The 12795-nt window shown below is 44.1% G+C and overlaps 1 protein-coding gene across 1 annotated transcript; it reads left to right on the forward strand.

Moving 5' to 3' along the window:
• Nucleotides 1-3092: 3092 nt before the first annotated feature.
• On the forward strand, nucleotides 3093-11266 carry slc39a5 (solute carrier family 39 member 5). Its single transcript, XM_018760272.2, has 11 exons — nucleotides 3093-3335; nucleotides 3561-3772; nucleotides 6407-6602; nucleotides 7515-7692; nucleotides 8018-8187; nucleotides 8478-8603; nucleotides 8814-8886; nucleotides 9014-9172; nucleotides 9991-10071; nucleotides 10691-10881; nucleotides 11117-11266. Exons 1-11 carry the CDS (start codon nucleotides 3093-3095, stop codon nucleotides 11264-11266), a joined length of 1779 nt encoding a protein of 592 aa, XP_018615788.2.
• The last annotated feature ends 1529 nt before the right edge of the window (nucleotides 11267-12795 follow it).

The raw sequence follows: 12795 nt of genomic DNA on the forward strand, positions 1-12795 counted from the left end.
AATTTCTACTTTTCTCCGATAAAGTGCAACTCCGCAATGTGGGAAAGGGGGCAAATTCCTTGAAAATGAAGATTAAGAATGAATTCTCAATCAGTTCACTGCAGAGGAATCCATTTGACAGCCGAGGGCTGTCAGGTTATCAGCACACACTTGCTGACATACAGATAGGAATTCAATGAGTGCGAAGAGGTCCATTGACTTTTTTTTTTTTTTTTCTCTTTTCTTCTTCTGTATTCTTTTGTTGAAAAAAAAAACAATACAATTAGGAATGGAATTTGTACCTGCACCCAGGAGACTCCATCACAGGTCACTGGAGACCAAGCAAGAATTGGGCAATGGTCAGTCAGTATGCAGGACAGACAGTTCCAGTTAAAGGGATGACAACATATTCCCTGAAAACAGATCAACTTCTGTGCCAATGCAGGAGTCGCTCACACGAGCTGCCCCCTGCCTTCAGTTATTTTCATTTCTGCTGGAGCCCAAGATGTGTTTGTTCTGATAGCCGAACCAATGTGAACTCAACCCAAACTCTCACACATTTCAGTGAAGGAAATTTAAGATGCATTGCATAGAAAACATCTAACCCTGCTTTTTTATTTTTAATAGATACAAATACAAGGGCTTTTACAACTGTGCATATGGGACACCTGTCTGCAGTCTACGGTTCTTACTCTGCAGCCACAAATAAACGTCACTGTAGATGAATGGTTAACAATGAAGTAATAAAAAAGCGAACTTACCAAATTTTCCTGCTTGCTATCTTCTGCATTGAAACACTAGTCACAGAGGTCAGAGAACATTAAAAATTTGTGTTCTGGTGTTTTTTAATGTTTCATGTTTTTGAGAAAATAATATCATCATCAGCACATCATCATCTGAACCGCTTGTCCCATACGGGGTCGCGGGGAACCGGAGCCTAACCCGGCAACACAGGGTGTAAAGCTGGAGTGGGAGGGGACACACTCAGGACAGGACGCCAGTCCATCGCAAGGCACCCCAAGCGGGACTTGAACCCCAGACCCACCAGAGAGCAGGACCCGGGCCAACCCAAAAAATAATATTTTATGCTTATTTAATGGCGTTATAATATCAAACTTTATACGGCACCTTCTCCAACCACTTAATAGGATGAAGAAGCAGAAGGCAAAATGATAATAAAAGAGGTTTACAATAAATTCTGGGGGGTGCGGTGATGCAGCGGGCTCAGCCGGGTTCTGCTCTCTGGAGGCTCTGGGTTTTGAGTCCTACTTGGGGTGCATTGCGGCGGACTGTCGTCCCGTCATGGTTGTGTCCCCTCCCCCTCCAGCCTTGTGCCCTGTGTTGCTGGGTTAGGCTGTGGTTTACCATGACCCCATCTGGGACAAGCGGTTTCAATCAATGTGTGTGTACAATAAATTCGAACAATAAAAAAATCTATAAATTAAACAAGCTAATGCAATGCTAATATAAATAATAAGGGCAGTTATAAAATAAATGAAGAGAGAGAGGGAGGGAAAGAAAGCATCCAGTAGTGTCACCCGAAAGCCATTCTGAGCATGTGGGTCTTAAGCCTGGATTTAAAGGTGCTCATTGTAAGGGATTCCCTGATATTTCGGTGCAGGGAATTCCAAAAATCATTATTAATTAATACATATAATTATTTAACTTCATTTAGGATCATAGTTTGCATAATTTCAGTTTAAAATAACCTCTAGCCCTCTGAACACATAGGAAGGAAGAATGAAGTGATTACTTTGGAAATGGAACGAGAGAACAGCTACAAAGTAGAGTAATAAATGTCTTAGGGAGCAAAGTCTGAGCATGAGGGAGGAAGTGTTGTGTGGCCTACCTGTGACACTCTGCCCTTATCTTAGGACAGTTATAGATTGAGACAGTAAAAGAAGACGAAGACGGGTAAATAGATCTAATGCTTTTTAATGTTTCGCCAAATTGTTTACCAGGCATTACTCCGTGTATAATATTAACTTTGAAAACCAACAAGCTAGTTTTACCTACAGAGCTGCGCTGTGGAGCATTATGTCTGCACGCACGGACGGATCTATTACCTCTACGGTTTAAGAAAAATACATAAAGGTAAGTGGTTTGTGAAGAATATTTTAACGCCTTGACGAAGCAGTATGTAGTACAGTGAGTACACTGCTTGATCTAACACAGTTCTTTCGATTCCGACACGGAATTTCTCAGCTCTCAGCCTTTTAGGCAGGCGACCATCAGTTATTTCTGTACTGGATTTTATTGTCTTCGCAGCAAAAATATGTGAAGGAAAAAAAGATTTTCGAGTGTAACACTTGTGAATATCCCGCAACCTGGCGACTCGCGACACCCGCGTGTTGCACTCATGTGCCACACTCTTTCTCCCCAAGCGCCCTCTCGTGTATCGTGAAAATTGGCGGATTTTTTAACTTTCAGGCCGGTTCTTAAATACTTGTTTTATAAGTAATTATTGTTTTCTTTATTATGGTGCCAGTAGGGTTCCAATGGTGAACCGGTAGTTCGTGATTTTTGGCTTTAAAATCAAATCTCAGGCCCTACTGTAGTGGGCCTACCCTTTCAAATGAAATTAAATGTTTTAAATTGTTAATGTTTGCAGGAGAAATTAGGGTTTCTCCTGCTTTGTGGGATAACTTTTTTTTTAAAAGAAAAATGTATCCTCCTTGGGCAACAACTCATCGGGGGAAGAGTGAAGTGTGTGTGTGTGTGTGTGTGTGTGTGTTGCGCATGGAAACAAAATATTAGCTTTATGTTTAATCAGGCTTTTTACTGTTGTTTTCCAAACAGCTGTACCAGTTTTACTTTCAACCAGTTTGCCAAAATGTTTTGCTCAACATCATACTAGTACCCAAAGGCTATTTCTGTAAATATTCCTATAATTTCCATATCCCTAACAGTTGGCATTATTAGAGAGATCGCCAATCCCAGCATTCTCCTAATAATCAGACCAATGCTCCCCAGCCTCCAGTCTTCGCTTACATTTCTTATTGAAACTTCACAGCTTGCCCTCTGAATTTCCGTTACCACTTGTAACCAGAATACTTTATAAATACACTGTGAATTGGAGAGGTTTCATTGGCTGTGTTTTTCCGTCACCCAGAATGTCCCCACTGCCAAGATGTTGGATGTGCCTGAGGTTTGTGGCCATCCTGGTGTCTCTCACACTGGTGTGGACCAGCCAAGAACTTCTGGGAGAGAGGACGTACATGAATGAAACCACTGGGATGGAGCACACAAGCGACACCGTGGAAATAAAGCACAGGAATGAAACAGCCTTGATTGTGAATGAAACCAGCAGGGCAGCAAATGGAGTGGAGGACCTTGAGGAGGCACTCAAAGAGCAGGTATGAATAATGGTGATTTGAGACCAAAGATGCACTTTTTCAGTCATGTGTTGAAATTACAGATGCAAGATGTACAGATACATTTTTAGCTGCGGAGAAATAAATGAAACAACTTCCTGTCTTATTACTGTAAGTTTTGTATGTCAACCAAATAATACAGGCAGGTGAAATATTTCTTTTTTGATAAACCGTACATCTTCTCCACTCCTCCAACACCACTGTCAGGGATACTACCTGCAAAGGCTGTTCCTGCAGTATGGGGAGAACGGGACCCTATCCTTTGGGGGTCTTCAGAAGCTCCTGGGCAGCTTGGGCCTAGGAGAGGTTACTGTGCTGGAGATCCACCACCAGGATCCAAAGCATAGTTCTCCAGGTTCTGCACATGTCCACGACCTCCACCCACCTGCTCTATCGACTGTGGCCCCATACACTGCCAGGTCAGAGATGCTCCTGATGACTGTCTGCTTTGGCTGATTTGCTCACTATTCACTCAAAACCAGATAAAAATGTGCCACAATTGTTTATTGGCGGAATATACTTTTTATTTTTTAATACTTTAATAGCATCTTTAAGAGGCGTCCATATCTGAGGGCTGCATTACAGCATTCGGCAAAACTCTTGCGATGTCTTTTTTATTTGAGAAAATGTTCAGAAAACTGCACTTGTGTGAGTGTTTCCTGATAACTATATGCCTCTGAGAGAGTGACAGTTGCTTCCAGACTCTATCCTCTCTTGTGCTTCATTATCCATGAAAAGGAGTTCTGTCAAAACCCATTTGTTGTGTACATGCCTTGTGCACGCATGACTCACAGCCTAGTTCAAAAGCGCTTAAATTCTCTGCATTGTTACCTACAATAAACGGATTCCTTATGGAGCCAATCGCGAATTCACATGGTGCAGAAGTGTATAAAAGCTAGTATTTTAGTCCAGTTTTGAACTTCTAGATAATCGTATCATCATGGGTCAACTGCAGTCAGGCACTGAAAATATGTTAAAGTATATTAATTCATACAGATTAATATGTTGATTAATATATGGTATTGGAACATGCCCTGTAAAATACAATGTTATGGTCAGCAATGGCAGCGCACAGATGCGGCTTTTTTTGGAGTTATCCATTTCATTGGTGAAAAGGCTGCACTCGGACAAGTGATATTTCAGCATTGCACCTATCCTATGACAATGTCACAAACATTTGAGTACTGATTTTGCCAACTTACCACGTATTCCATTTATTGTAATTCAATGTTAAAAGTAAGTTTCGAGTGTGGGGAGGTGTGGTGGCGCAGCGGGTTTGGCCAGGTCCTGCTGTCTGGTGGGTCTGGGGTTTGAGTTCTGCTTAGGGTGCCTTGTGATGGACTGGTGTCCTGTCCTGGGTGTGTCCCCTCCCCCTCCAGCCTTGCGCCCTGTGTTACTGGGTTAGGCTCTGGTTTGCTGCAACCCTGCTCAGGACAAGTGGTTTCACACTGTGTGTGTGTTTGTTTGTTTTGAATGCTACAGACACATTTTCCTATTTTTATTGCAAAGCTATTTACTTTTTTCACTTTAGTCCTGTTCAGTACTGGTTATGTGTGGATTCTTATTCACAAATTAGACTACATTTAGCTTTCTACACTAAACTAGGTGCGTAACTGGTACTTGAGCCAGTTTTTGTGCTTATCTACTTTTAATGTGTTAAATGAACCATTTCCAAGCCTTATAACAGTCAAGGCAGCTAGTGTGGAAGAGTAAAGCAAGTTCATGTACTGTAATTAACACTGCTGCATCGCTATTGTGCAATGTTTTTACTGTACATTGATCCAGTAGAAATACAATATATTTGTACTAATATAATTATAATTACATAATTGTGTCATAAGGGGGTGCGGTGGCGCAGTGGGTTGGACCGCAGTCCTGCTCTCTGGTGGGTCTGGGGTTCAAGTCCCGCTTGGGGTGCCTTGCGGCGGACTGGCGTCCCGTCCTGGGTGTGTCCCCTTCCTCCTCCGGCCTTACGCCCTGTGTTGCCGGGTAGGCTCCGGTTCCCCGTGACCCCGTAAGGGACAAGCGGTTCTGAAAATGTGTGTGTGTGTGTGTGTGTGTGTGTGTAATTGTGTCATAGTAAGGGGGGCGCGGTGGTGCAGTGGGTTGGACCGGGTCCTGCTCTCCCGTGGGTCTGGGGTTCGAGTCCCGCTTGGGGTGCCTTGCTATGGACTGGCGTCCCGTCCTGGGTGTGTCCCCTCCCCCTCTGGCCTTACGTCCTGTGTTGCCGGGTAGGCTCCGGTTCCCCGCGACCCCGTATGGGACAAGCAGTTCTGTGTGTGTGTGTGTGTGTGTGTGTGTGTGTGTCTCATAGTAATAATTATAATTCTATAACTGCTTGTAGGGCCAACTTGTATCTGGCTCCAGTTGAGACATGGAATCATTTTATGTATACAGTACACCATAGAAAACTGTACTTCTTCACCAATATTAAGAGCATATAGTGAAGTTGCAGTTTGAAAAAAATTAGGATATGGTTGACTGTGTCATTGGGAAGACATAGATAATTCCTTCAGTCCATTCAGTTTTATTACATTAAGAACACTTTTACCATTAGTTTGTACTATATGTCAGTTTTTATAAAAATATTCTGCATTCTTGAAATTTGCAAATTATGCCACCGGATTCCAAGCACCAAATATTCCAGTACCTTTTAGGATCTGATGCTTTCTAGAATGTTCTGGCTCCTTCTGCAATCTCCTAACGGCTGTAAAGTACAAAAACAGAAACTGACACTCTAGAAGAACTAGTGGTATTTTTGTAAACAGTAAACTTTAACTAATCATAATCAATGCAAAAATCAACATACATAAGAACCTTGAAAAAATCTTTGGCGTTTTGTAATCTTGCATTTTATCTTCACGCTGATTCTCCAGGCAAGGGTGACAATTTAAATTAATAATACGTGTATAGCGTGATCTATACGAAATGTTAAATTATATATCCTGGATAAAAACATTTTGTTGACTAATAATAATCAGCTGGAAGTAAATGATTGAAACACTGATTTACAGTTTCAAAAAGGCTTGATATTTAATGGTTTTCTTTAATAGGAGCATACGTACTGAGAACACTTGGGTTAGGAATGGTTCCACAGATGGTTCCCACAGCGGCAAGACTTTTTCCAGCGGAAAGAGGAAGGATCACAATGAGCTGTCTACTTTGTCAAACCCCAACCTGCGTCAGCCAGAGCTAAAAAACATTTTTTTTGTGTTGGATCACCCCACAAAGAATCATCTCCATGGTAATGTGAGTACATTGCAGAAAGTTGATCTTTGTAAGATTTGCTTTGCATATTTCACTGACAGAGGGGGGTGCAGTGGTGCGGTGGGTTGGACAGGGTCCTGCTCTCCGGTGGGTCTGGGGTTCAAGTCCCGCTTGGGGTGCCTTGCGACGGACTGGCGTCCCGTCCTGGGTGTGTCCCCTCCCCCTCCGGCCTTATGCCCTGAGTTGCCGGGTTAGGCTCTGGTTCCCCGCAACCCCGTATGGGACAAGCGGTTCAGAAAGTGTGTGTGTGTGTATTTCACTGATAAGTTTATACATGAATGTGCCATCTTTATTTTCGGAGTTCCTTTGGTAAATAAGAATAGTGGCAGTCCAAGACTTGGTCACTGACCTTTGCCTTATACTGCTTAATTTAGCAAATGCTTCACTCCGAAGGATCGTACAGCTAAGAGCAAACAGGAATACATTTCACCAACAGACAGAAAGAAATGGATGCAAACATGCCTTCCTTGTAGTACAGTGGCTAAGTCCCAATTAAGTTATTGTCAGGCTGCAACTGACTGTATGTTCCATAGAGGAAGAGCATTTTTGAAAAATGATTTATTTTTTTTTATCATTGATTTCATAATTTATGCTTTGGGGGGTGCAGTGGTGCAGCAGGTTTGGCTGGGTCCTGCTCTCTGGTGGGTCTGGGGTTCGAGTCCTGCTTAGGGTCCCTTGCGATGGACTGGCGTCCCGTCCGGGGTGTGTCCCCTCCCCCTCCAGCCTTATGCCCTCTGTTGATGGGTTAGGCTCCGGTTCGCCGGGAACCCGTTTGGGACAAGTAGTTTCAGCCTGCGTGTGTATGTGTGTGTGTATGCATTTATGCTATCATTTATATTTACTGATTTATCTTCATATATAAACATCTACTTCTCCTATGTGCTTTTTTCCCAGTGTTTGAATGTCTCTCAGCTCCTGTGGAACTTTGGCCTTGGAGAAGCGCCTCACATCACCCCGTCACATTTCACCTTGCTGTGCCCTGCCCTCTTGTACCAGATTGACAGCAGAGTCTGTTTGCGGCACTCAGAACAAAATAATATAGGAGGGCAAAAGGGTGTGACTTTTGTCATTGGTGGGTTGGAGCTTTAAACGTGCAGGTTTTCCTATTAAAGAGATAAGTGCCCTTCTGGTTAGAAATGAAGAAGACATGCTGTTTCAGAAGTAGATGGTAATTTTATTGTCATTTTGTCACTCACAGTATTTTTAGGAGCCATTGTTTTTTTTTCCTGCATTATAGTCTCTGTGGGAGGTGAACAAAGAGAAGTGGAATGTTTTCCGTCTTCTCTATCCTTCCTGTGTTCTCTTCCCCATTAGGGATTCCTGATCACTTTAGAGCATTGCGTCTCGCTCTTATGCTTCGTGTGTGTCATACATCTTGGGTGGGTGTTTTTCCGAAGCTTTAGGATGGGGAGCTTTGGCTCTGGTGGTCATCAGCTTGCCGTCCCTGCTGGCCATAGGCACGGTACCCCTGTTACCCCCTGCCCGGCTCCACAGCCTCCTGCGCCCCATGGCAGCCCTGGCTGTGGGCACTTTATGTGGAGATGCCCTGCTTCATCTTCTCCCTCATGTATGTGCCCATCTGAACAAATTGTTTGTGTGCCCACAGACTGATTATATAGTATAAACATGCAGTAGGTTATTCTTATCCATATATTTTCATTTGACAAATGCTGATCATTTACTCCTCTTTAATTTGTGCATACTCAATCTGGCGGAGAATTAAACTTAAAATATTCGATCTTTACATGGATTTACCTTGTTATTGAGGTGTGGGTGAGCTGGGCAGTCGCACTGGCCTCCTAGGACACATCTGTAAAGCCCAAGTTGTGTTTGCAGAGAATGATTTCTTTTGTGCAGGCGAGTCCTGGAACTCACACTGCGTCAGGGCAGCAGGACGCTGTACTGAAGGGCCTTTGTGTGCTCGCTGGCATCTATCTGCTCTTTGTAGTCGAGGGCATTTTGGAGCTACAGCGCCATCACAAGGTGAGTTGGAGAAACTGAGAGCACAGTAACGAGCGTGTCTACGTCAAAGCGTATCGCTGAAGTACTCAGTTCTGGGTGTGTGGAACATGCACTAAGTGGCAAAGCATCCAGCAAACCAACAGTGATTTGTGCTGCATTTTGGATATGCCGCATGCATAGGTTCCGGCTCGGGTTTGAAGTTCACAAATATTTAGCCTTTTTCCCCTTTAGAGAGGGAAGAAGGAGCGTCAACGCGGTGCACTTGCAGACAGGAGAGCTGAGACCGAGCTGACTGTGCTGCAGGGTGAGGAGGGGTGTCCTCTGCTACACTTTGCACATCTGGGGAACATGTGGCTCAGGTGCACTGAGAAGTGGTGGTCTACTTCCCCTGGGGGGTTGGTGTTTCTAGCGGGTTTCCGTTCTGCCTGCAGGGACCTCTTCCACCGAGGAAGGACGTCCGCCTGAGAGCATGAGTGGGACAGGGCACGGCCACAGCCATGTAGCCCGGGGTCATGCTGGGATGGCGAGCCTGGTGTGGATGGTGGTAACGGGCGATGGGATTCACAACTTCACAGATGGACTGGCCATTGGTGAGTATAGGGAGCCATTGCAGTTCTGGGCGTGTTATTCTTCTGGGCACCGCAGAACACCCAGAAAGAGCCAGGTGACAACAGGGACCTTTCCCTCTGGAGTTTACTGTAACAGGACACAAGGGAACAGAAACGGTCCCTTTACACAGCAGCCTTGGTGTCACACGGGGGTCCCTCTCTATCGTCACCTGAACGTGGACAGGGGAACACGATGCATAAAAATGGGGAGTTTACAACTCAAAAGAAAAGAAATTAACACTGTAAGTAACCAAACAGTGGAAAGGAGAAGATTTTTTTTTTATAGAGTAAATAAAGGAAACCGAAAGCCGTTAAAGACATAACTGGTGACTCCCTATTTACCCCCAGATGAACCCATTCTAGGTTTCCGTGCCTAAACCTTTGACTTCTGGTAAAGTTTACTGAAACTCTATTACACATACAGTGCAGCCCTCCAGGATCAGGGCCGAACATGGTAAACAAACCTAGTAAAATCACACACACACATTTCCTGAACCGCTTGTCCCATACGGGGTCGCGGGGAACGGGAGCCTACCCAGTAACACAGGGCGTAAGGCCGGAGGGGGAGGGAAACACACCCAGGACGGGACGCCAGTCCGTCGCAAGGCACCCCAAGCGGGACTCGAACCCCAGACCCACCGGGGAGCAGGACTGTGGTCCAACCCACTGTGCCACCACACCTAGTAAAACCATTTTTATAATTTGAGAAGAGTCAAGAGAACGCTGATTATTTGCATGAGGAGTGCTGTTTCTTCTGTCTGAAGCGTTATGTGAAGGAGTTTCATTACTCTCCCCCCCAGGAGCTGCTTTCTCCCAGAGTGTGGCGGGAGGATTGAGTACCACCGTGGCCGTGTTCTGTCACGAGTTGCCACATGAGCTAGGTACGCCACCACACTGCCCTGCTGGTTCCATGGTAGCAGCCGTTATTACTGCCAGCTCTCGCTCAGCTTACCCTTTTATCCAAAGTGATGTATAGTATTTCAGCTATTTATACACCTCCCTGTTTTTAACTGGAGTGCTTCAGGCTAAGTACCTTCGCATGGGTTTCCTCCCACAGTCCGCACACGGTTTTTCTGCCGGATTGTTGACTCTAAATTGCCCATAGTTTGTGAATGTGACCGATCGAGTGCGTATTAAATTGCTGTATCAACGTATGGATGCGTGCGGGGAGTTTAGTGCAGCGTATCCAGCACTCTGAGTTGCCTTGGACAAAGATGTCAGATAAATACGAGTTAATAAAGTCCATGTCCTTAACCACTTTACTTAATGTCCCTATCTTGCATGATTCTCTTTTTGTGTATTGAATAAGAAATATAGTAATAAGATACACAAATGTATTTATGTGTGTGTGTATTATTCTCCGAGATATATGTTGCTTTGAAGAAAAGTGTCTGCTCAACGAATACATGTGTACATGTGCATCATTATATATGACATTCAAAAAATAAGCCTGCATGTTGCCCTGTGATTTGAAGTGCTTTCTCCACGTGGTTCTTGCAGGTGATCTGGCGGTATTGCTGGCAGTGGGCTGGCCTGTGAAGAGGCTTCTCCTCTTCAGCGCACTCTCGACAGTGCTGGGCTTTGTGGGCCTGCTGGCGGGCACTGTCCTGGGCCACCACTTTGAACAGCTCTCCCCGTGGATCCTAGGCATCACTGCAGGGGTCTTCCTCTACGTTGCTCTTACAGACATGGTGAGGGCAGACGGTTAGGAGGCCGCAGGTGTTGCCCATGTACCTTTGGGCTTCGGGATCCAAGATGATGATACTAGTGTGAGGGCACAAGCAGAGTCTTCGGACATTCACTCAGTTAATCTATTAAAAGTCATTTTTAGCACGTGGACAGAGCCCCTGCTGATATGAGATGTGATTGGACAAGACTGAAAACAAACACTGAACTGGATCTTTCCGCTCCCGCTCCTCTCTACAGATGCCAGAGATGTTGCGTGGAGGCCGTGGCAATCTGGCACCCGTGACCGGCTTCCTCCTGCAGAACCTGGGTCTCCTGACCGGTGGCGCCATCATGCTCAGCATTGCATTCTTTGAGGAGGACATCGCCTTCAACTTGGGTGACAACTGAGCCATGAAGTTCATAGATGGCATGTTTCCTAAAGTGTGTGGCACTGAACTACTGGCGTGCTGCTTTTCTGAGAGGAAAGAGTATTTTTAGATGCTTTGAGAAGGTGAAGCTGTGTTGTAGCGCTACGCATGGAGCTGTGCTGAACTGCAGCACTAGTTCTTGAGTGCTAGGCTTGTCATCACCAGAGATCTCCTTGTCCCTCACTGGGTTGACTCACAAGCCCACAAATCCAGTATATATTCATATTCAGCAGGAAGCACTGTGTGTTTCCTCCAGGACTAACTTCTTGGCTATATGAACACTGTCACAAATCAACAAAAAGAAATGAAGACTTTTGCAATAATTTAGGTCTTTCTGTGCACAAACAAGTTTTAATCAGTTAAATTTTTCATGACTTATTTTAATTCCAGTTAACTCTTGTAGCTCATTTGTCACGAGGAAAATTTGACTTCTCGCAATGAAGACCTACAACTCGTAGGCACAACAGAAGTTACTTTTAGTGTAAGTCACATTTTTGTCCTGCTGTTGTAACACAGCGGCTTCCTGCTCTCAAATGTTCAATCTGTATGCTTAAATGTCCTCAAGACAGTACAGTAGGTTTTGAGACCCCCCTGTGATATCTAAGTATCAATGCTGCAAATGAAGTGTATGGATAGAGCAGTCTAAAATTTGTGCCAGATTACAGCGAGCCTAAGTAGCACAAGGTTGGGGTCTTCCAGGACAGGATGCCTGTGTAGTCTTGGACAAGGACACAATCATACATTGAGGGCACCCACACTAACTTAGCCAAAGTTGGGGCCAAATTCAAACTCTGAAGTTATGAGTAGCAAGGTAAAAGCACTGGGGGTATAACTGCGGTGGTCCTCAATGTAAGTGTCTGAGGCAATGTAATATAGAAAGACCAAATGCATTTATTGTGGTCGTTCAATAATCCAAAGAGGAGCAAACTCATTCCTCACATAGGTCTAATTTGTTCCATTAAATCATCCGCTTGGCTGAATTACCATTTCTTACAACAGAAAGAAATCTATCTTATGAAAATTTTAAATTGAAATTCATTGAAGTGACAAAGTAAAAACTTTTTCTGTGAAAATACCACCACAATATATTTCTAACAAAATTGTTTTCTATCTTTTTAATGGCATATTTTCATTCTTCCATCCATTATCATGAACTTCTTGTTCAATGCTAAGTTATGGCGGTCCAGAGGCTATCTAGGAAGCATGAGTAAGGCAGGGTAGAGCTTGAGTAGAAACATTTGGGTAATTTGGCTCATGGTCATTTCAAAGTTTGCAAGGTCATCTTGTAAAGATTTCTAAATATCACCTGTCTTTCACTCTGCAAAGCAAGTGTCTAGCTGTCCCAAAATGTCTGATGGAAGCCATTATACAAAATGACGTACCATTTGTGGAGGTAAAAATGACTGTAATGGCCAAAAATGGTATTGTACTAAATAATAAACCCATTTTATGAAAAGTAACATATGTTTTTATAAGATGCTGTAGCATTTTTTTATTGTACAAAAACCA

Source organism: Scleropages formosus, chromosome 19, assembly GCF_900964775.1.
Source record: "Scleropages formosus chromosome 19, fSclFor1.1, whole genome shotgun sequence".
NCBI classification, from domain to species: Eukaryota; Metazoa; Chordata; class Actinopteri; order Osteoglossiformes; family Osteoglossidae; genus Scleropages; species Scleropages formosus.

Coding starts and splice junctions, on each gene's coding strand:
- slc39a5 (XM_018760272.2), top strand. CDS start 3,093: ATGTCCCCACTGCCAAGATGTTGGATGTGCCTGAGGTTTGTGGCCATC. Junction 6,603..7,514: donor AGAATCATCTCCATGGTAAT/GTGAGTACATTG, acceptor CTTTTTTCCCAG/TGTTTGAATGTCTCTCAGCT. Junction 8,604..8,813: donor AGCTACAGCGCCATCACAAG/GTGAGTTGGAGA, acceptor TTTCCCCTTTAG/AGAGGGAAGAAGGAGCGTCA.